We start from the raw sequence: 21291 nt of genomic DNA on the forward strand, positions 1-21291 counted from the left end.
GAATTTATTAGGAATAAATAGTATGCTCTAGTAATTTTGCTTTAGCTGACAAATTGGTAATTTTTCACATTGTCTGTATTGTCCACTGTGTTTCATTCTTGGATTAGATTGGACATATACTCTACAGTACTTTGTTCACTACATTATTAAGTAAAGTCGATGGGTAATCACAAATGGTAGTCCAGAGAGTTCGAGTTTATTTATCATTGTTTATGCTTCAGCTTGTTATTACTGATGCTGCATTGTCCCAACCTTGAAAAAGGTCAAAGGATGTGAGTGATCATTTTTGTCAACCTCTTCCATTCAAGACTGGATAATCACTAAATTTAATATTTAATATGGCCAGCAGTCGAGAGTTACGGCGTTTATAAGCACAATCAGTAAGAGAATGAAGAGCCAATTCGAAAGGCGGGGTGCTAGTGTAATAGGTGCTGGAATGTAATGCACCTACCACATACATGCGGAAATGTAATATGATCTAGCAGCTGCCGTTTGCTTTGCTTTGCGCCACTTAACAATCGTTTTGCTGAGATCACTGCTCTCGGGTACGGACTTCAGTTACATCTGGATATTGTTTAGTGGATGGAGAATGGATGAATTAGTGGCACAATCTCCAGAACAACAGGTACCTATCGATTCATTTAAGACAGAAGTTATCACTAATGGAGAGTCAGGACTCGACAAGAGATCAAAAAGCTATTGCTTTGTACTTATAAACACATTTCTCCATTAGTGATAACTTCTGTCTTAAAAATAAGTTAGAATGATTGCTGTATAACTTTGAAATGAACAACTAGAAAAAAATGTCGATAATTTTCCTAAATACAGTTTTTTCCCAGATCAGTTTCCCATTTTTGATTTGTAAGTTCTTTAAAAGATACTAAATCTTGGCCTGTCATCATAACTTTAGTGGTGGGATGTTCGAAAATGAAATTTTTTTGTTTGAAAGCTTTTTTAGTACTTGAATTAAATACTTCAGATAATTACAAGCGCGCCCGTAACTTCTGCAATTCCAACAACAGATGATAATGATGTGGTTAGTTTTACTATTTGTGTAAGAGTGCGTTGATGATAATGGAAGGTATGATTTACATGTAATTGAAAGTCAAGTATGAGGAATGCTTATTTGTATTTATTCCCTTATCACTATCATTATCACTGCCTATTACACTCACTATGCTATTTGCTTCGTAAAGAACTTTCTTTGCAATATGCACATAAAGTTGCAGTTACTTTTGCTACTATCCGATATATTCAGTGGCTGGATGGTAATTATTCGGTGGCTAACTTTTCCCACTCTTCATTCACTTTCATGTTTATCAATTTACCAGTTGGGCTTTGAACTTATGATTACAGCATTTCGATTGATAAATATTATACGAGAAAGTAAATCAAATCTAATTTATTTCCTACGATACCAAATGTACTGCTTGAAAATGGGTTGAGTGGTTTTGGATGGTCAACGAAATGAAATCTTTTTTTAGTTTTGAACCGCTTTTTTAGTATTTCTTTTTTTCGTACAGTAACGTGACTTTATTTACATGTTCATTCTATCTTGCTAATTTTGGTCAATTCCAAATTTAATGTTAGTCCTTTTTGTGCAGTATTCAAAAATGTAGTATAAAGTTGTTCGCATTTTTTTAGCAGGTAGCCGAAATAACCGTGCAAATTGAACTGAAAGGAAAGGAATCGACAGCAAATAATTGATTGGAGACTATGCATTTATTTGTATCTTCTTTAACTACTTTTCCCAAATTACTTTTGTTTTCATTACTGCACCTGAAGTGTTATTATACGTGCTTTCCTTAATTCTATTTTGTTGAGATTTGATTATCAAATTGATAACGCGGATTTTATAAAAAAATTCGGATTTACAAAGCTGAAACGTCAAAGGAGGTCCAACAAACTTAAGGAACTAAAAGGAGATAAAAGTGAGAGTGATAGATGATTGGTGATACATAGAGTCGGAGTAATCCTTCCTACAAGTTATTTTTTCTTGGGTTTTTAAGTACTTGTAAACTTCGGCAATTTGTTTACAGTTTTAATCAATCACTTTCACTGCATATGAACCACCCTTTTGGAAGTTGGAAATTGATACTAATAAAGTCTTCTTTTTGGATTTCGTTGTTTTCAGGAAAACCACAACATACATCTTTGAACTTCTGGGCGAGATGTGTTACTTGAACCTGCTGTTGTTTGGTTTTGTCTTATCAATGATAGTTTAAAAAAAAAACTTTTAGAAGACTTTAGTACTACATACCTTCCTAATAAAGCATAAGTTTTGTCTCTTCGACGCACACAATGTAAATATATTGCCTTCATTCAACAGCTGGAATGTTAAAAAATCGAAAGGACTGTCACTTAAGACAGTAATATGAAGTGCAAAATACTTATATTCACTGGGAGAAATGGTACTTTCTCCACAGGCTGCTATTTATATACTTCATTTATTACGTTTATCTAGGCAGAAGTAAGCTCATCTCGTTTTCTGCAATGCATTTTATGGTTGAAAATGATATTTCTTTCCTTTTCATATTTAAAAATTGAAGTTATGGCTGTATGTTTTTTTTTTTTTTTTTTTTTTATTTCATTCATCCATACATTTTATTATCAATTTTATCATCCATTTTTGAATGCTGGATTTTTGTAACTAACTCGGCAACTTTCGAAAACGTGGCTGTGTAACTTGTAAAGTGGAAATTTTTAAAAATAGTTCATTAACTTCACTAGAATTAACCAGTGCACTTACTGTTTATTTTTATTTTTCCATTTATTTTTTCATTTATGCAGCCCAATAAATTAAATTAGAGTATCTTAGCAAGTCCAGCAAACATTATTATTGAAAAGCTGTAAAGTTAAGCAAATTGAAATTCATGGATGTTCAGTTTCAGGGAATAATATCAAACTGGCAATCTAAAATAAATACAAATGCTGAGCCTAAAGAGATTATTTTACCGTCAGCAATATCGACGATGACTAGTACGACACCACTGGTATGTTCTTTTAGATTTTATAAGACGTTTGATTGAGTAGTTGGAAGCAATGAGTTGTTGGGAACATTATATGTTGATTAACTATACGAGTTTTTTGTTCTTGATCCAGAAGATTTGAAAGTGGAATAGATATCCAGCTCAGAAGTTCCATTTTCAGGATTTACAAACAGATAATCCTTTGGAGCTTTTCATATGTCCAACATTCTGTGAAACTTTGGCAATTTCGCCTGCTGAAACGCCATATGCACCAATCGGCGCTTTGATTCCATCAGTATTGAAGCAAGTAAAACACGTTGACACTGAAATTGAGGTAAAAGAACCCGGACAACAGTCTGCTGTTGATCAACAACACAGCACAAAAGATCTTTCGACCTTTTCAAGAAATTTGGAACAGGTTTCCAAGCCAGCTTCAGTGACCATATCAACATCGATAGTACCGATAGACGAGAAACCTGTGAAAAATGCACGGGAGGACGGAAGTGATTTCGTTTTTTACAAGTGTCGTTTCTGTGGACTTACTTATAACTATCTAACAACGTTGCGGGCTCATGAACGAGTACACAATATCGATGAGGTTCGCCATCTTTTGAAAACAATCTTCGATAATTTGTTTGGAAAATTTTGTAGTTTTGAATCCTTAACACATTTTTTGTACTATTTCAGCCTTACAAGTGTAATCGTTGTTCGGAATCATTTCATTATATGTGTGAATTGGACTACCACGCCAAACAGCACAGCGGTAAACAATATTGCTATTCATCGGGGTATATAGTCTGTTACCATATTAAAATGTGGAAGAGAGTGGGAAGAAATGGAGTCGAATCCCTATTGAAAGTGGCACAGACAGAACAGTAATTAATGATAGGGAAATCTGATGACGTATTCCTTTTGATTCCTATTAGAATTTTAACATCTGATTTCAATTTTATTGTTGCAGATTTGAAAGGTTACAAGTGTGAGTGTGGCAGAACATTTCATTCTTACACCGATTTGCTGTATCATAAACATCCAGGTGATGAGGATAAAGAATCAATCACTACAACGGCACCCATTGCTGCAAAATCTGCTCCGCCTATTCCAGAAAGTGATTTTCCTATTCCAAAATTCATTGAGGAAGGATTTGAACCAAAGCATCCTCTGAAAGTTTATTCCGATGTGCGACTTAATCCATACATTTGTCAATATTGTTCGAAAAGTTATCCAAACAGTCGGTAAATTTCAATTTATTACATAGTGAGCAGACAGTTGCCTTTTTACAGTTGTCTTTTTTCAACAAACTATCTACAAAAGTCTCCATGTTTTATTTAGAGTGTAGTGCTTGTAATAGCGAACTGAGTTTGTCTATATTAAAAAAAAAAAAGTAAAAAAGGGATTTTTTTTGCGGAGCTTTGCTGTTTCTGGAATTATTTGGTATTTTTCTTAATCTTGTGTTAACTTCCAGTATGTTAGCATATCACATGTATGGACATCGAGGTGAAAAGATATTCAACCCTCGTGTTTCAAGATACCTAATGGCACGTACCGAGAACTCCTACATCAGTCCAAGATCTTAAATGTTAAGAAAGACTTCAGATATCTCTAACGAGAACAGTTCATTTCAATTTGTACATGACCTATGCAAATCATGAACTTTGCTTTTAATCATTGCTAATTAATAAATTAAAGTTTTAAAATAAAGGTAGACAGCTGCACTTGGCCATCTCATGACTAGCCTGTTTCTTTGCAGATTATATTTCTGCATGCAGCAATATCACACGAATGTCTTGATTCCTAATATTCAAAAGAACACAGTCAAAGACAGTTCATAACACGTAAACTCATCATACCATAAGAAATAGCAATTTATTTGTTGATTTGACAGTATTTCTGACATTTGCTGCGACTAATGAATGGGAAACGAAATACACAGTAATACAATGCATTGAAAAGTTAACTGGTTCAATGTAACTCTTGATAATTATTTATACATTGAATTACTAGACCTGTCCTCATATACCGAAATTCTTTAGTTTCAGATTTAAAAATCAAAAACTGGGTGATGAAAGCACTAATCATTTGAGAAATAATCATTTCGATTTACCTCTTTCAGTTCACCACGTTGATCTTTCCAAGTTATGGTGTCGTGTCTCTTTATGTGTTGGTGTTAATATTTTCATTTCAGTCACACTAGTATTCATTTCTTGCATAAGCTCATGCTGAGCCTATTTACACCAAATATTCCTCCATCTTTACAAATGGATTGACCTCTCGTAGTTTGAACTCATCCAATAAGATGCATGCAATATACAGGAACACTGGGCATATTATTCACTACGCAATAAGTAATGGTACAATTGACGCTATTTCCAATTTCTTACCTCAACCCTATGAAGAGGGTGCACTGACGATTTGGAGCAATTGTTGTATCATCATCATTGTCAACGGTAATGGGTGGCTCACTGCTAAGCGACATATGATCGGCATCCAATTCCATCAGCTGTTCCAAATAAGCCCAGTCATCAGTAGTCCACCCATTATCCTTCACTATTTCTGATGCCTGATTGGCTGGTTCCTCTATTGGTAGCTTATCATCAGTGATGACATAGTGTTTTTGTGATGAAGGTTCCTCGCAATTACTGGATGCCTTACGCCTTGCTAATTTAATTATATCTTCTAAAGTTATGGCTCGTTCAGGAGTCGGTAATGATGACCTGAATACAATTCCAGAATTATCATTAGTAGCCAACACCGGTTCTGGTTTTCTTCCAATTTCTGAAATTTTGATTTTTTGAAGAGATAATGCGATCAAATTTAAAGAATTTGTTAACATAATCTACAAAAGAGCCTGTAATTATCATCTCATCAAATTCCAAACTGGATTTGTTTGTAATTTTGCTTACCTTTTACAAAGAAATCATTTTTCCGGCGTAGCAGTCTTTGCTTTGCTTTCAAGAAGTCGGATGATACGGAAGGTGGAGAAGGTTCTTGATTTCGACGATGTACCTGATGACATGACCGGTTACAATCGGTAATGGTACAAAATGGTTGTAATTGCGTGCGCATCGCCCTATACATCAAGATTATGCTCACAGCAATATAAGAAGAGCTGCTAGGCAACGCTAGGCCTCTCAAACAACGAACATATCATTAGTGTACTACAAGTTATCCAATTTTACATTCCATTTTGTGGTGAAGCGAATGTACTCTCTCTGCATGTAGCAATTAAACTAGTTCAATAAGCATGGCGAGGAATGGGTAAAGTTAATGAGCTAATAACTATCTAAAGACTGAAAGAATATTATGCATCTCTCAAAGAGGAAGATAAATTGTGCAATCGATGCATTTTACAAAAGGAATAGATCTTTCAGACAAACTTAAATCCCTCTTTATTTATCATTTCAACAACTCAATTTTAACTGAGTATATGGGAAGCTATATTAACTTATCAAATCTAAATTTTCCGTTACAAACTCGCGGAGGAAATAAATCAGGCCCCGAGATGAGTCATCGGGGTCCACTTCAATTTACTAACTTTTAATCTTTATTTTCGGCAATAAGAGGGTACTGGTTATTCCAAAATCTATCTTTTCTTCACAGACTCTCTGTTTTGACAAATCCAAAGTGTAATCACGTTTAGAAATAGGTCACTATGGCGTCAAGCACGTGTCCGTTCTTATGACCACTGAACGATATAGGAAAGTCACAACTGTAAAATGCAAGCCCCGCAGACCCCGCACACAAACACCTTAATGGTTGGTTCCAGTCGTCCGTGCCAGGTTTCTCTCTGCCAAGAATTATGAGTTGTGGGAGGGCCGCGTTACAAAGGCTCTCTAGTCAGGAATTTGAAAGTATTGTGGTTGAGGTAGTAGTTTGGAGAGGAGATGCAGCTGGAAGCGTGGTTGTGGTTCGGACTTTTTATAACTCCTTTTTTTTTTCACTTCCTGTTGTCAAAGTAACAGAGCCTGACGTCAACGATGAGCGGTACTATTAGCACGGAACGGAAAATGGAAATTATGCAGCTAGAAATGAATGGTTTTGTGATGCGTTTGGAACCGCGAATACGTGGTCGATTCAATGATTCACTTCGAAAGGTTCTGGTCGAAAGTTTATTGGATGGGACTGTGTTTGCCATTGTCGAATCACTCAGTGATTTGCAACGCATGAATGAAACGTAAGCTTTATTTTGTTGCTTAAATTAAAAACAAGAAGATTATCCGCTCAACTTTCCTCGTTTATGATGCGTTCTTGATGATAGCCGCTTTTGGAATAGCATGCCTAATACATATACTGAGAGTACAGTATGACCATTTGTAGGTATAAGTCAACATTGTTATTGCTACTTAAACGGGAACATACATTTTCGATGAGCTTTAAACGTGTTTTTTATTCATGAACATATTCAGACAGCTTTATAACGATCGCCACCAGCGACTAATGGAGTTGCAATGCATTCCTGATTTGGATGAACAAATGAAACAAATTGATATTAATATTGTGAAAGAGCTCGATAAGGTTATTTTTATCACAGTGCTTTAAATTTATTCGTTCCATTCAGAGTTCGAAACATCAGCAAAAAATGGTAGATGGAAGCTGCTTCTTTGCAGATAGTTGCACAACAGCAAGATACATTGTGCCGTGCCGGTGTTCCAGCATTTCGCATAACTACTAGTCCTCGAGAAATCGAGCTGCAGATGGCAATTATTAGTTTTATTTTAACAGTTCGTACAAGACTTCTGTGATTGTTATTGATAATTTTGTTTCTCCTATTGTCAAATGCCACTACATTTGCAACTTGATTCAGTTTGCATAGTTATTACTGGTGATGATAATCTCATCTTTCGACGAGTATTATCTAAAAAGCATTTGATGCTTTTTTTTTTGATAACAATAGTTTACAAAGACAAGGATCATTGGAAAAAAATTTAACGCTGACTCTGTCGTCTGAGTTTGCTGTTAATTATGCCAACAGTAACCTTCTGCATTCATTAGCGAAAAAAAAAATAAATGGTTTCATGACAACTTGTCAGGAGTGCATAATTCTGCTGTTTACTTTAGAATGCCTGCAAAAAGTGAATACGAATACTGCTTTTTCCCTTCTGCAAAGTTTAACCCAAAGCTCAACAAAAGATTGATGGCTCCACCATCTTATTAGCAGAAATACCATATTTGTCATGATGAATGAACTGGATAGTTGCGGTATTGTTTACTCTATTAAATTGTAATACTACTGCCGAATCAATTAGTTCTACTTACATAGGAATTTATGTAAATAAAAATGAATTGTGTTTGATCGCTTGATAAACTTTCTATTTAGCTCATATTTACTCCATTTTGTTCAGTGTAATGAACATCGTAAAGTTTTGTATTAGCGTACCAAAATCGGTAAGATGACTCTATCAACAACAATTATGCATGCACCGTCACCAAGTATCCACTATTAGTGGAACTAATCAATTATTGGATTAATGCAACCTTAATTGGTATAATCGTTCCGGTTTTTCGGATCGGGTTTGTATACATGCTACAATAGAGGGACGCAGTTCTTCTATTTTCATGGTACAGGCATTGGGTGCTTGCAGAGTGGAGCAATGTCAGTGAGTGTTAATCTAATTATTGTATGGAGCGAATGTTGTGATACAAAATTTTGTGAGATTTTGGTTGAGGAGCTTATTCAGCTTTCTTTTTTATATTGAAAAGATCTTTTGTCTCTGCAAACATATTTCTTGATTCAGCAAAGAAATAAGCCATTTTTGGCCTAAGCCTTGACTGATGTAATTTCGACCAAAGAAAGGTTTATTTCGGTGATTGGAAACATTACCGTAATTTCGTCTTCAGTGTATTTCATTTCAAAAAGAAAAGAAACGATAAATCAGACCTGTTAACAGGTTCGGATGAAGCGCATATCAGTTACTATGTACATTATGCTTTGACTGCAATTGTGATGTAAATTCTCGGGACGATGACTGTTACTGTTGTAATGACAGCGATTCTTGAAAGAACGCAAGGTGTCGCACAACAGTTGTAACTGATCAATTCTAATTTATTTCGAGCTGCAATAGTCTCCATTGTCTTTGCGGCATATTCTACTCTACTGTAGTTCGTTTGGTTGTAGGATTTGACCCTAAGTTGGTTGTGCCCATGTGATATAGGTGGTTGTGTTTCGTTGGCTTTTCGTTAGGTTGTGACCAGTTACTGTTCACTAAATAAGAGAATTTATTTATTGCTTACGATGAGTGCTTAAAAAGGCTACAAACGGGCAAGTTTATTTTAGTGAGATTGGTAATGTGATTGTTCGTCTCTTTTCCACTTTCATAATATTGTTGATTATATCCTCGGTTGTTGCGCGAGCATTGCCTTGGATAATAAAAGTTGAAATAGTCATCTGTGTCGTTCTCATATTTCTTTAGTTAAAATTAGTTTAGTTTCAGGCACACTATGGGTTTAGTTGATAAACCTATAATTGTTGATGGGAAAGATCATCTATTGGGACGGTTGGCATCAGTTGTTGCCAAACAGCTTCTCCTTGGTCAGAAAATTGTTATTGTGCGATGCGAAGATATTGCCATTTCTGGTAATTTTCATCGTTCCAAACTAAAGTTTATGAGCTTTCTGCGTAAGCGATGCAACGTTAAACCGGCGCGTGGTCCGTACCACTTCCGTGCACCAAGCCGTATATTTTGGCGAACTGTTCGTGGTATGTTACCACACAAAACACATCGCGGAAAGGCAGCACTGCTTCGTTTGAAAGCGTTCGATGGTATTCCACAACCTTATGATCGAGTTAAACGACAGGTACATCCCGCAGCTTTGCGACATTTGGCACTGAAACCACGAAGGAAGTATTGCACAGGTAAATGTTCTTCTGGTAGATTTGTGTGTGTACATTTCAATCATTTAATTGACGACATACAATCTCTTTTGGCTAGTTTTTTCATGTCATATAGCTCTGGAAATTTTTAGAAAAGTCCCAGTAAAAAGATATAATGATTTTAGCGTATACTTTATTGTTGGTGTTAATATACTTGCAAAGGAAAGCTGTCCGTCAAGTGAGTGGAGGGTTTGACTGATTGCTTGTCGAACGTACAGATCAATTAATTTGGCCTGAAAGTTAACACATTTTCAGTTGGACGTCTCGCGCATGAGGTGGGCTGGCAGTATCGTGATATAGTTGCAAAGCTGGAAGCCAAAAGAAAAGTTAAAAGTGCGGCATTTTATCAGCATAAAAAGATGAAATCGAAATTATTCGCAGAGGCATTGAAATCAGATATTGTTAGAAATTCACCTTATCAAAAGCTGATAGAATCTTATGGTTACCAATAAATTTCTCTCTTGTTGTTGGAATAAAATTTTTAATTGCTTGCTAATAAACACCGATTATCTCTTTTTGCAATCAAAGGATCATTATTACGAGGATATTTTATTATATATGTTGGTAGTGGTTTGCCTTTGGTGATGTAGAAATACTGGATTGTGGTAATATAAAGGTGGTCTTGGTTTGATAACGCTTCCAAATATATGAAAGTTTAGCGGTCGAACTATAAGAATATGCTAGCGGAAATTAGCAGTTTGTTGAATGAAAAGCAGTACAATATTATTGTGATCAAATGCGAAGACCTGAGCTCACCTGCTTTCTTGCAACTGTGCATTGTTGATTATGCGATGAAGAAGGATGTGAAAGTCGTCTGTGTATCGGCAATACGAAATATGCTAGCTTTTAAGTTCGTTTATTCTTATCACATTCAATAATAATTGGAGATCGGCTAGGGCTAATCAGAATGTGTCAGTAAAAAACATTTTGGCTTTACGTGCTATTGTCAAATCCATCATGTCCCATCCTCTATTTAATATCATTGGGGTGAATAGTCTCCATTAGAGAGTTGAAACATATTAGGAAGTTTTTCGAGGACGGTGTGGTCCATGCTGTGATTCATTTCATAGTTACCTTTAAGATTTATTCTCTGTAAAGATTTGTCACTTAATATAAACTTTTACACTTAACAAATTTTGACAGCAGATGTTTCCTAGGGCGATGGCAAGTAAAGTAATGATACGACTATCAGAAAAGCTGAAGTTTTTGTCAGTGGGCGAGCTCCTCCCCAATGGTTTTATTAGTGATAATGATAACACGTTTTTCGCATGCATTTTGAAGGTATTATATCTTTTAACATTTTGGGACTTTTAGACCTCAGCTCTGTTTGCACGGTATTATACCCGAGGGAAAAACGACTTTCTAATATATGATCATTTTTGTGAAATGTTCATTGTAGGAAATTAGTAAGCATATTGAAGAGGAGGATAAAGAAATATTCATCATATTTGACAGTTTCACGGTGTTCCATGATTTCACTAACACCGTTTCACATATTCCTGCATTTATGCGGCACCTGCAACAATTCAATAAGGATTTAAAAATCAAATTGGTAAGCTAAATTACTTTTTCATTACTGTCAATCCTACAGGAACTTCTCCATTCCCCTGGCTGTCGTAGAAGTACGCCTTATCTATACCACTTGTCTGATTAAAAATGGTTTAATTCATGTCTTCTCATTTCTAGGTAGTAACTTTTCAATCGAAGGACCAGATTTCGAATATTATTCTCCATGAAAGTGATATTGTTATCAGGATAAAACGTATTGGAAATGGTTTTGCCAAAGACATCACAGGACAGGTGAATTCATGATATTAATTTAGTCTCCTTTCACAACACAATGTTCTATAAATGCTTAACCGGAACTCAATCAATTTATATCGAGTAGAAACATGAACCGTTGATTCTTGTACCAACTTGTGAGAACGTTCCGGGTTACAAAACAGTGTTGGCTCAACTGCATTTTTGCAGTTATATGTGATGGAGCGCAGTGGTGAAGCGCCGTTTGCAGAAAATATTTTCAACTATCATTTGAGCGATCGGTCTGCACGACTTTTTCCTCCCGGAATGTCAAGGCCGAAATTATGAACTCAGATGTTTCGAAATAAGTCTTAACTGCACTATATTATCTGATTATGTGCGCATAATAATGACAAAAGATAGTACAACTAAGTGTTGCTGACTGGCATCCAAATAGATACCTCGAAAAAAAAGAAAAAAAATTGGGAAAATAAACAAATCGAAGATCTGATCATTACCTGTATATGACATCTTAAAAAAATCTTAAAAAAAACATCTTAAAAAAAATATAACAGTTGCTTTATCATCCTGATAACTATATTTACTAGAGATCACATAAGTAAGGAGGACGAATGCACATTTTTTATTTAGAAATGATTTGAATAACTGCGATTGTTATATAACAGTTTGTTTGTCAAAAAAGTTTGATATCAGAGATCTCTTTATTAAATTGCAATCGCATAAATGGTCTTATCACACTAAAAGGTACTAAGGTTTAACTTGAAAGAACCAAATGATAAATCAAAGAAGACCTAGATCCGAAGAGCAACAAAGCAGTAACTGATTTTATTCTATTTTGATGCCTTTAAAAAGCCGATGACAATAACAACATAAATAATCCGATGACATGACTAAAATAGTACGAGTCAGCCCATACAGAAAGTGTATGTCTCCAGGAATACCCTGTTTCTGCAGTGCTGTCATCAAATGCCATTCCAAGGTATACCAAATGTGTTAGAGCTAGAGCTCGAAACAACATATTGATAGTTAATGTACTTAAAGCATCCTGAAACTACAAGTTCAAGGCTCAAAGTGCATCAGTCTACGTAGTACTTTTGGTTTTTGCTTTTTTTATTTCTAGATTTGAAAAAAGAATGATCTAAGACCTCTTTACATGTATGGTGACATTCTTTGCGGCATATCCTTGCACGAACGCATGAATCTATGCGGCGACTCAATTTACTCCTTATTTCTGCAAATAAATTTGATTAGGTCTAGATAGGAAAAGTGCTTTAAAAAAGAACATAATATAATATATAATTTCAATAATCTCAATATAATATATAATTTCATCTATAAAATTCCCTTAATAAACTAACTTGTCTCAACATATGTGTAGAGTCCCAATGAAAGTAGCACAGCAGATAATTGGAAATTGATGCCCTAAAATTCAAGTTTTAATAACAGACTATATTTCAGAGTATCGAGCGTGCGATAATTCAACCGCTCAGAACTTTTAAGGGAATTTTATAGAAAGAGAGGACCAGATCAACTTTAATGTATTCTGAAAACTGAAAATATTATGAAACTTACATGAAAGAGGGAACTAACAACGTAAGTAACGAAAATTGCAGCTGCAGAACCATATTTTCTAGTCTCTCCAAAAATATCTGTAGATAGAATTACAGATTTTATTTGGTTCAAATGAACTTGAGAGTGATAGATAAAAGTGTTGCTTACACTGATGCAAAAATCGGTGCATTGGTATATTCCATGAAACAACAACATCCACAAGCGAACGAGGCAGTTCGATATGAATCCAGTCAGCGACAATACCCGAATCAATACCAGACAGTAATGAAGTACCCGCAGAGAACCAGCTTACAAAATAATGACTAAATCGAAATGATTGAGCAACAAAGTATGCTCCAACGAAAGGCAATTCTATAAAACTATCGGCAATGCACGACGAATAGATAACAGCGAATAATGATAGAGCAATGTAGCTGAGACCACGGAAAAAATTAATAATTTCTGCCTGGAATTATCTCTACCAATGATTACTTTTATTTTTTAAGCCCTTAAATAGAAAAAACTTTCAGGATTTCCATCTTTTTTCAAATAAGGAAATAAGAAATAAATACCAGACTTACTTTGAATTCCTTCAGATACAACGAATCTTGGTATTGTCTGTAAGTAATCCATGGACCAAACAATACAGTTGAACTATCAAATATATAGGAGAGTAAGTGCAACAATGTGATGTTGCCGTAAAATTCATTGGCAAGATCAAACGATAGTGAAGTAATTTTCATTAGCACAATCATTAGTATACCACGCATTGACATAAATTCTTTAGCCGTAGAAAAATACTGCCTATATAAAATCATTCATACGCAGCTTACAAAATAAGTCGACAGAGAATATCATTAAGTAGATGGGCAACAAAATTAAATCTTTATAATTTTAGATTTCAACACGTTCCAAATATCAATTGAAAAAAAAAAAAAAAAAAAACAAAACACCACTAAAATGACCGCTGGAGTCTACGAATTCACACATATAAAAATGAAGCTCACCAAACTAGAAGCATACCGATCGAATACGCCAACATCACAAACTTAGTCTGCTTGTTGAAGAGGAAGTTATAATACGGAAATACAACAGTCAATGCAATATATATACAAATCGACGATAAATTATTTTGGGTTCCTATTACAAACAGCCCAGAAGCTACGAAGGTTAAATGGAGTGTGAATTTACTTACTATCTCTGAAACGACTTTCAACAGTTTAAAAAAATGAACAATACAAGACAGGATGTAGGGCTATTAAGTAATTAAAAAAGGTTCAAACTAATAAAAAGAATAAGTAATAGTAATTTAAATGAATGTGACACTGACCTCAAATTTGTACATAAACTTAATTTGCATGCATTAGATTTGAAGCGAATGTTTACCTCTAGCATGTAAAAATACGAGAAACCGTTTCAGAGCAGAAAATAGCAGTAGTTTTACTATGGTACCACACAAAGAATCAAGCACACTTATTGGACATCGCTGCCATTGATGAGTGGTATCATCTTTAATATACATGAAGTCGGTGAATTCCTCATCAGATAACTCCAAAGCCTCATCGTAGAACCATATTTCTTCGTCAGCCGCTGAAACTGCCATCCAGTTGCAGTTTGATTTATAAAATAGTGCTGGTTGTCACTTCTGAAATGAACTGATCTAACAAAGATGCTGCCTTAAAGTTTTTCTCTACAGTCATCCCCACTAAGAGTAATTATTGTAGTTTAATTGTATGAACTGTGTTAGGGTAATACATTTTGGGCAATGAAGTAAAACAATTAAGTTATTAAACATTTAGAATGAATCACTCGAAATGTAAAGTGATCAAATCATATCTAAAACCAACCGGTATAAATTTGCGGTGAATCAGTTCAAATTTCAGTCAGTTGAATTGAACCGTTTGAGAAAATAGGAATGGCTAGACCTTCGTTCATTCCAAAGGAATCTTAAAAATTTCTCAGTTTCCATATCCAAAGTAGACGAAGTATGATGTTATGGGGCAGAGAGTGAAATGAACTCTACAAAGGTATCTCAAGATGACAATCTGTAGACTTCGAGTTGGTGCCACCGATTAAGGAAAGAGTGTGAAGTCGTAACTATCAGTTGTCATTGACAGGTGGGATTTATATTAAACAATAATGAATATCTTGTAGTAATAGTGGATTGCAGAGACTAAATGGCGCAACGATGACAACAGGGACAGTATCCACTTGTTTGGCTACAGCAGCAGATATCGCTTGCATAGATCCTCTTATTGGCAGTGATCTCTGTCCTCTTCTTCGGGTACAATTCATTTTCTCTCTTTTTTGAAATATTTCAGTTCCTCATTTCTGATGAATGAATTCATTTTCTAACATAAATGTAGTATATTAGTTTATTTTCGCATAAATTGTTCAGCAATTCGGTGCAGCGATGAGCAAAGCTCGGTTCGATGATGCTCGAGGACTGATTGAATCATTTCGAGGAACGCGAGTTCCAATATCATCTAGTGCGGAAGATTGTCTTTGCCACTTGCTTCTTTCTGCTTGTATTCAGGTTGTTGATCTTTTACAACACAGAGATTCTGAGAAGAGGATGATGCATCTAAAAGCTTTATTTTCAGATAGTAAAAGCAGAGAGCGCATATTATTCCCTAAATTTTATGGTAACAAAGGCCTTTTTTCGACGAGAAAGCACTCTATTGTTAGCTTATACACAGATCAAGTGACCTCTTCATCTAATTCTTTCCACATCTAATGTTTTTTTCTATTTATTTTGAATTTTTGAGCTGAACCTTTATGAGTAGACAGTTTGACGTTTAATGTGATTGAGTAAATACCTTGAGAAGACTGTATAGCAAAATCATGAAGGTTCTAAAAAATTGATATTTTGAACCTTTATTGAATTGGTTTAAATTAGCATTGTCTAGGTAATTATATTATCAAGAAATTCTTATGGATTTATAAGAGCAGTTTTTATATTTCAGGGCCGAACTATGTCAAATGGATGATGTAATAGGAAATGCTAAGATTTCAGCAGCAGAGGATATTAGACGACGTCTGATTGATTTTACCAGTGCCAGAGTTTCAATGATTAATGTTTACAATTCATTTCTAGTTGAAAGTAATATTCTTCCATACTTATTACTTTACTGCTTTACACAAAGCATTATTAATCTTAACTTTTCATGTGGCGCCAATATTTTGTATTTATATTTTATATTATTTAGGTATTTCGGCCTAGTTATCATTAAAAGCATTTAGATTTTGGTCTTCCAAGTGAACTGACAGCTTTGACGACAGTCCTTTCATCGGTCGAACATCTATTAATGCTTTTAGTTAACCATGAATCGCTTACATTTTTATTTACTTTTGTCATTAACGAGGTAGTGGTAATGAAACTGCTTTTGGAGGTACAGCTGACTCTCATACGATGTGAGGTTCTGTTTTTGTCGTTTCGTAAAGCTCAGCCATTTGAATTAAAATGGCACCTCAGCTCTTTATGGACTTATAAGTTTCTGTGAGTAAGTATTTCTTTACCTAATAAAGTATTTCAGTTCTTGCAGTCACTGATTAAGTTGAAGAGTGCACACATTAAACTCCAGTCTTGGTTTAATTCTGTCGGTTATAAGCATGCACAAATCAAAGCAACAGCGAAGTTCTTTGGTCTCGGTAATGACTTATATTTTAAAGTTTCAATTATCAATCTTTTTCATTTATTAGCTTTGAAAGTAAAGGAATTTGCTTCGTAGTTTTTATGGCAAACTTTTAACATTGCAATTTCAGGACCTCAGGTTCAGTGTTCTTCTTTGAGACTATGTGGTTGGACTTATGAATTTTACATGCTGTTATTGGCGAAGTTTTCCTTATATTTCCATGATTCGCTACAGCCACAATGCTCATCAGGCGACTTTGATCATGCAATTAGTGTTATGAAATCACCGAATTTTGTTCAATTATTTGCTACATTTCGTCGCAAAATGGAGCCTTTATATATTCTCTTGATTGCTAATCGTTGCGATGCTTCAGATATATCACCTCGTTTGTTTTGCTACCTATTATTTGTTTAATTTTTATCGTCGATTTTTCCGCGTTTTCAAATTTTTATTTTTCTATGTATAATCTCTAAAACAATTGATTTCTAGACTTAATAAACTTTAATGCGTCATCATGTATATTTAAAGTTCCCATTACTTTTTTAATTACACCTAATACCCGTTTTTGTTTCCTTTTTCTTGTTTGAAGTATTCAAAATATTTTCTGTATGATTTGTTTACTTCATTTTTCTTATCATTACGTATTTGAAAAAATAAAATGATTCCAGAACTATGTTTTCAGTTATTGGTTATGGCTGCGCATCTGATCTTGACGATGGAGAAGGTGAATTGCGAAAGAAATTTTTAGTTTTTTTCAAAATAGGTGGTGAAGCAAAAGAAATGAATATATTGCTTCCGTCGATTTCTATACTTATACAAGAAGCAGGTGCTAAAAAGTCTGGAACAGATCGTATTACATACTGTTATGATCAACTTATGTCCAGGGTACGACTTTTATTTTGCATGTATAGAAATAAGAATTTGCTCAGGTTGTCTAAATGCCAGAATAAATTCAACATCAATATAATGGTAAAATGAGACAAACTTTGGCAGAGATTTTTCTTCAGTGTTTCTCAGTGAGTTCAAGTGTAATGTATGTGGAACAACCGCTTTAGTCATGTTAGTCTCAGTGGTTGTGCTGATGCAATTTTTTTTTAATCTTGTTCTTTTCATAGATAGGCAAAAATGGATAGTTCTATAAAGAAATACAAGAAATTTTTCAACTGTTTGCATATTTAAAGCTATTAATTTGCTTAGATTGCTTTCTTTATGTTTTTTTTTTTTTTTTTTTCTTTCTAGAGCTTCTTCGTATTATTGGTGGAATATAATTTATATGTAACGATTATTTTTGATCGAAGAGTTAGCGAACGTGATAATACAGTGGTTAGCTTTCTGTTGAATAGTTGCAGTCAGTTGCGATGCACTAAAATCTGTCAAAGTTGGCGGAAATTTTCAACATAGTTTTTTCTAAAGAAAGTTGTATTATTCTGCATTATTTTTATTTTGCCGGATTATATAAATATTTTTTAATATTTACTATACATCACATTTTCATATTTTCTATGGCTTTATGTAAACATTACTTCATGGTCAATCATTCTACTCCCTGACAAATATGGATGCTTCTCCAAGACATTATAAAACTACATTTCAATTTTATTTCGAAGGAAAAACTAGTCTCTGGAATCGGTAACAATTGAAGATTGTCTTATTCTTAACCGGAAATTACTAAACTTTGTTTGAAGGACAGGTGATTTTTATTGAGAATTATATAAGAATTATTGAAATTTTCATTGAGAATTATATGAGAATTACATTCTTATTGAAAAAATTATATATTTATTGAGTCCGAAGCAAACATGTGTAAATAGGAATATATGCTTTGCTGTTGTACAATGCCTGTTTTTCTTATTTTGTACCGAGATTTACTTGTATATATGATTATAACACTCCTGGAATTTTTATTTGAAAGTGATGAGTCCCACGGTTCAAGCTCTTTAACCATTTGGAACAATGAGTTATTTGCGTGCATGAGCAAATACTTTAGAATATTACATGCAGAAGTAAAACATGAATTATCTTCATTGGCTTTTGACGTAGTTGCTAGTGTTGCTCATAGTTTGAAGAAATCCATATGAATCTATGACATTAGTAGTTCGTGAAGAGTTGTAGTTTTAAATCAACAGACCATGTTGCGATTGTTCGATAGTTGTGAGAACACTTCACTTGCAATCATATCCTTCAGCAGTTGTTTTTCTATTTTTTAAAACTGCATCCCTGCATTTAAATGGCAATGCTTTTAAAGTGGTATTAGTTTTCTGTTGCAGTTTATTTATGACAAAATGAACTGAATGCGAAGTAATTCTAACTTAGGCGCAGATAATAACAGCGCACAATAAAAATATGGCTACATTGTTCATAGTCTTTTTCATCCTACTTGACCTTTGCTCTTCCGGACAGAGCGTGCATTTCTTGACATTATCATTCGGAAATACATACTATCATGAGTTTCCTTGATTGAGTTGTTTCACCTGGATAAGCAATTTTTCGAAGTGGTGAGAGACGGGAAGGAAGGAGGTTTGGACTGCATACAATGGAAGCAGTTGAAGTGTTAGTTCTGTTTTAAAATTATCAGCAATTAACATTTGTAATTCATGGAATTCACCGAAGTACAGGTTCAAATATAAATCATAATAACGTGAAGCTATTAAAAAGTTCTTAAATCCCTGACCATTCTTTAGCTAGGTTTTCAAACAAAAAATATGGTGGGTCATTGAAAGGAAATTCTGGTCCTGATCACTATTTAGTCTCGACAGTTAATAGTAAATGATACCCTAGGTGATAACTCAGCAATCCTGCTGTTTTGTGGTCGGGAAGATTTAACTGAAATCTGTGAGAACGTGATCAGTGGCGCATATGATTTGCATATGTTAACACTTATTCGTTCCATTTCACTGTACTCTTCGCTCCCACACATCAGGAAGTTCTTTTCAGCAATATTTAACAGCTCATTTCACTATAAACTCGAAGTTCCCCTTATTTCTGTTAGGAACACGTGTGACATCAAGTGAAAGATAATAATAAACGAGACACTGTAATGCCGTGCTACCAAATATCCTCTGTCGTCGCATGACGATAACGTTTCGCTCTTCATTCCTCCAAAGCACGCTTGCAACGATATCGTGCGGTGCATAATGACAAGTTAAGCGTCGTTCTCTGCTGCTGTCACCGTTTGTCACCCATCACCGTGAATAGTGTGCCTACCCCTTATATCAGGTGGGTCACAGCAACAGGACAAGCCTGTACAATCAACTTGTCACCACCTCTCCCACACATCTCTCGCCAGTATAGCCAATTTAATGCTCTCACTTCGCTCACTCTCGTCTTGTCTCTGTTCCTCATCCCTCTTCCTTTGTATGTATGCATCTTCATCTTCTGATCTGTCTGTGTTTTCACCACATTCTCTATTGATTCTTCAGTACGTCGTGCATGGACTATCTCCGTCGTCTCCCTGTCTGTCTTACACAGACGCGGATGCACACAATATACATATGACACAGTCATAACGCTATCGATTCACGAGACTATGCTTTGTTAACTGTAAGGGCTGAGTAGTTGCTGCTACAATAAGGGCTTCCTACTCCAGGCTTTCTTATTGTTTGCTGTTTGTGATTTCATTTATTGGAGTTGCACTTATTTACAACTTCGATGATGGATCGTTACTTATTATATCTGCTTCAAGGCCATTGTCGTGCCTCAGTCGAGGTTCGATTATTCTAACGAATAACTGGCGTCAACAAAGTCACTAATTAATTGATCAACTGTCAGTCATAGCTTAATGCTTAGTGTCATTTATGGGAAGGAGTAAATGTCTCTACTGCTTTATCAATTCCTCTTTCAGTTTTTATCGATCAAAGCTTACTCGACATCATTTTTACCTAACACTTCACAAGAATTCTGCATTAATATTTTCTTGAAGAGTCAAATGAAGAATTTGAATGACATTAATGTTACTGAGTTCACCTCTAACATTGTGGCTGATTGTTGTCCATAATTCACTGGTAATAACCGAAGTTAGTGATTTGGCGACCAAATAAGATTCCACTGCAGATGTTCAAAGATTTGCCTTCTTTAAATTATAGAAGCTGCTTCATATTTTTTCATCCTTTATTTTTAATGACACTTGTGTATTGGCCTTTACACATTTCTGTCCTAATTATGTTACGTCACGTTGCACATCACAACTCTCATTAAGTTGAAGTTAGCTAGAGCCGAAATTTAACTCTTGGCATTTCAATACTGTTAGGACTTTCCTCATTTAAAGTTAGAATTCGGTACACACTGATTGTACTTCCACTAATTAGTTCGTTTTATCCTTTTCTCTACATTTATAAAAGTCTTTAACATATGTCTATCTCGAACAACGGAAAAGAACTAGCGAATGCCCTGGGATACTGATTTGGAAAACTTTTGGAATAGAATGTTCGGTGAAGAGAATCGTCACGAAAAACTAAGTTCACAGATTAGTTCCCATCTTTCCATTTTTCATAGTACAAACTTTCAT

At 34.8% G+C, this 21291-nt stretch overlaps 6 protein-coding genes across 8 annotated transcripts; 4 read left to right on the forward strand and 2 right to left on the reverse strand.

The window, feature by feature from the left end:
- Nucleotides 1-589: 589 nt before the first annotated feature.
- Nucleotides 590-4546, forward strand: Bma-unc-98 (Uncharacterized protein; the record flags this gene model as incomplete). 3 transcript variants are annotated; one of them, XM_001898064.2, is made up of 7 exons in its annotated part: nt 590-625; nt 980-1036; nt 2892-2993; nt 3151-3567; nt 3657-3732; nt 3931-4204; nt 4435-4546. In XM_001898064.2, the coding sequence occupies 7 exons, from the start codon at nt 590-592 to the stop codon at nt 4544-4546; spliced, it is 1074 nt and encodes a 357-aa protein (XP_001898099.1). The 3 variants fall into 3 exon arrangements, with proteins under 3 accessions (XP_001898099.1, XP_042931218.1, XP_042931219.1); XM_043075285.1 differs by lacking the exons at nt 590-625; nt 980-1036 and having other exon boundaries at nt 2874-2993; XM_043075284.1 differs by lacking the exons at nt 2892-2993; nt 3151-3567; nt 3657-3732; nt 3931-4204; nt 4435-4546 and adding an exon at nt 1645-1707.
- Bm9571 (Uncharacterized protein) lies at nt 3992-6047 on the reverse strand (the record flags this gene model as incomplete). The annotated part of the gene is made up of 3 exons (XM_001898066.2): nt 3992-4130; nt 5351-5744; nt 5873-6047. The coding sequence occupies 3 exons, from the start codon at nt 6045-6047 to the stop codon at nt 3992-3994; spliced, it is 708 nt and encodes a 235-aa protein (XP_001898101.2).
- An 899-nt stretch (nt 6048-6946) lies between these two features.
- Bm9572 (Uncharacterized protein) lies at nt 6947-7711 on the forward strand (the record flags this gene model as incomplete). The annotated part of the gene is made up of 3 exons (XM_001898067.2): nt 6947-7143; nt 7376-7484; nt 7577-7711. The coding sequence occupies 3 exons, from the start codon at nt 6947-6949 to the stop codon at nt 7709-7711; spliced, it is 441 nt and encodes a 146-aa protein (XP_001898102.2).
- Nucleotides 7712-9407: 1696 nt separating this feature from the next.
- Nucleotides 9408-11928, forward strand: Bma-rpl-16 (Uncharacterized protein; the record flags this gene model as incomplete). Its single annotated transcript, XM_001898069.2, has 7 exons — nt 9408-9822; nt 10096-10241; nt 10500-10690; nt 10998-11121; nt 11240-11392; nt 11527-11640; nt 11812-11928. The coding sequence occupies 7 exons, from the start codon at nt 9408-9410 to the stop codon at nt 11926-11928; spliced, it is 1260 nt and encodes a 419-aa protein (XP_001898104.2).
- A 517-nt stretch (nt 11929-12445) lies between these two features.
- On the reverse strand, nt 12446-14755 carry Bma-mom-1 (Uncharacterized protein; the record flags this gene model as incomplete). Its single annotated transcript, XM_001898070.2, has 8 exons — nt 12446-12646; nt 12747-12832; nt 12960-13023; nt 13174-13250; nt 13321-13618; nt 13734-13956; nt 14160-14352; nt 14539-14755. The coding sequence occupies 8 exons, from the start codon at nt 14753-14755 to the stop codon at nt 12446-12448; spliced, it is 1359 nt and encodes a 452-aa protein (XP_001898105.2).
- A 585-nt stretch (nt 14756-15340) lies between these two features.
- On the forward strand, nt 15341-18188 carry Bm9573 (Uncharacterized protein; the record flags this gene model as incomplete). Its single annotated transcript, XM_001898071.2, has 9 exons — nt 15341-15436; nt 15551-15688; nt 15756-15856; nt 16119-16255; nt 16396-16571; nt 16689-16803; nt 16918-17172; nt 17470-17672; nt 18027-18188. The coding sequence occupies 9 exons, from the start codon at nt 15341-15343 to the stop codon at nt 18186-18188; spliced, it is 1383 nt and encodes a 460-aa protein (XP_001898106.1).
- Between the last annotated feature and the right edge of the window lie 3103 nt (nt 18189-21291).

This window comes from Brugia malayi (assembly GCF_000002995.4).
Source record: "Brugia malayi strain FR3 genome assembly, contig: Bm_v4_ChrX_scaffold_001, whole genome shotgun sequence".
NCBI classification, from domain to species: domain Eukaryota; kingdom Metazoa; phylum Nematoda; class Chromadorea; order Rhabditida; family Onchocercidae; genus Brugia; species Brugia malayi.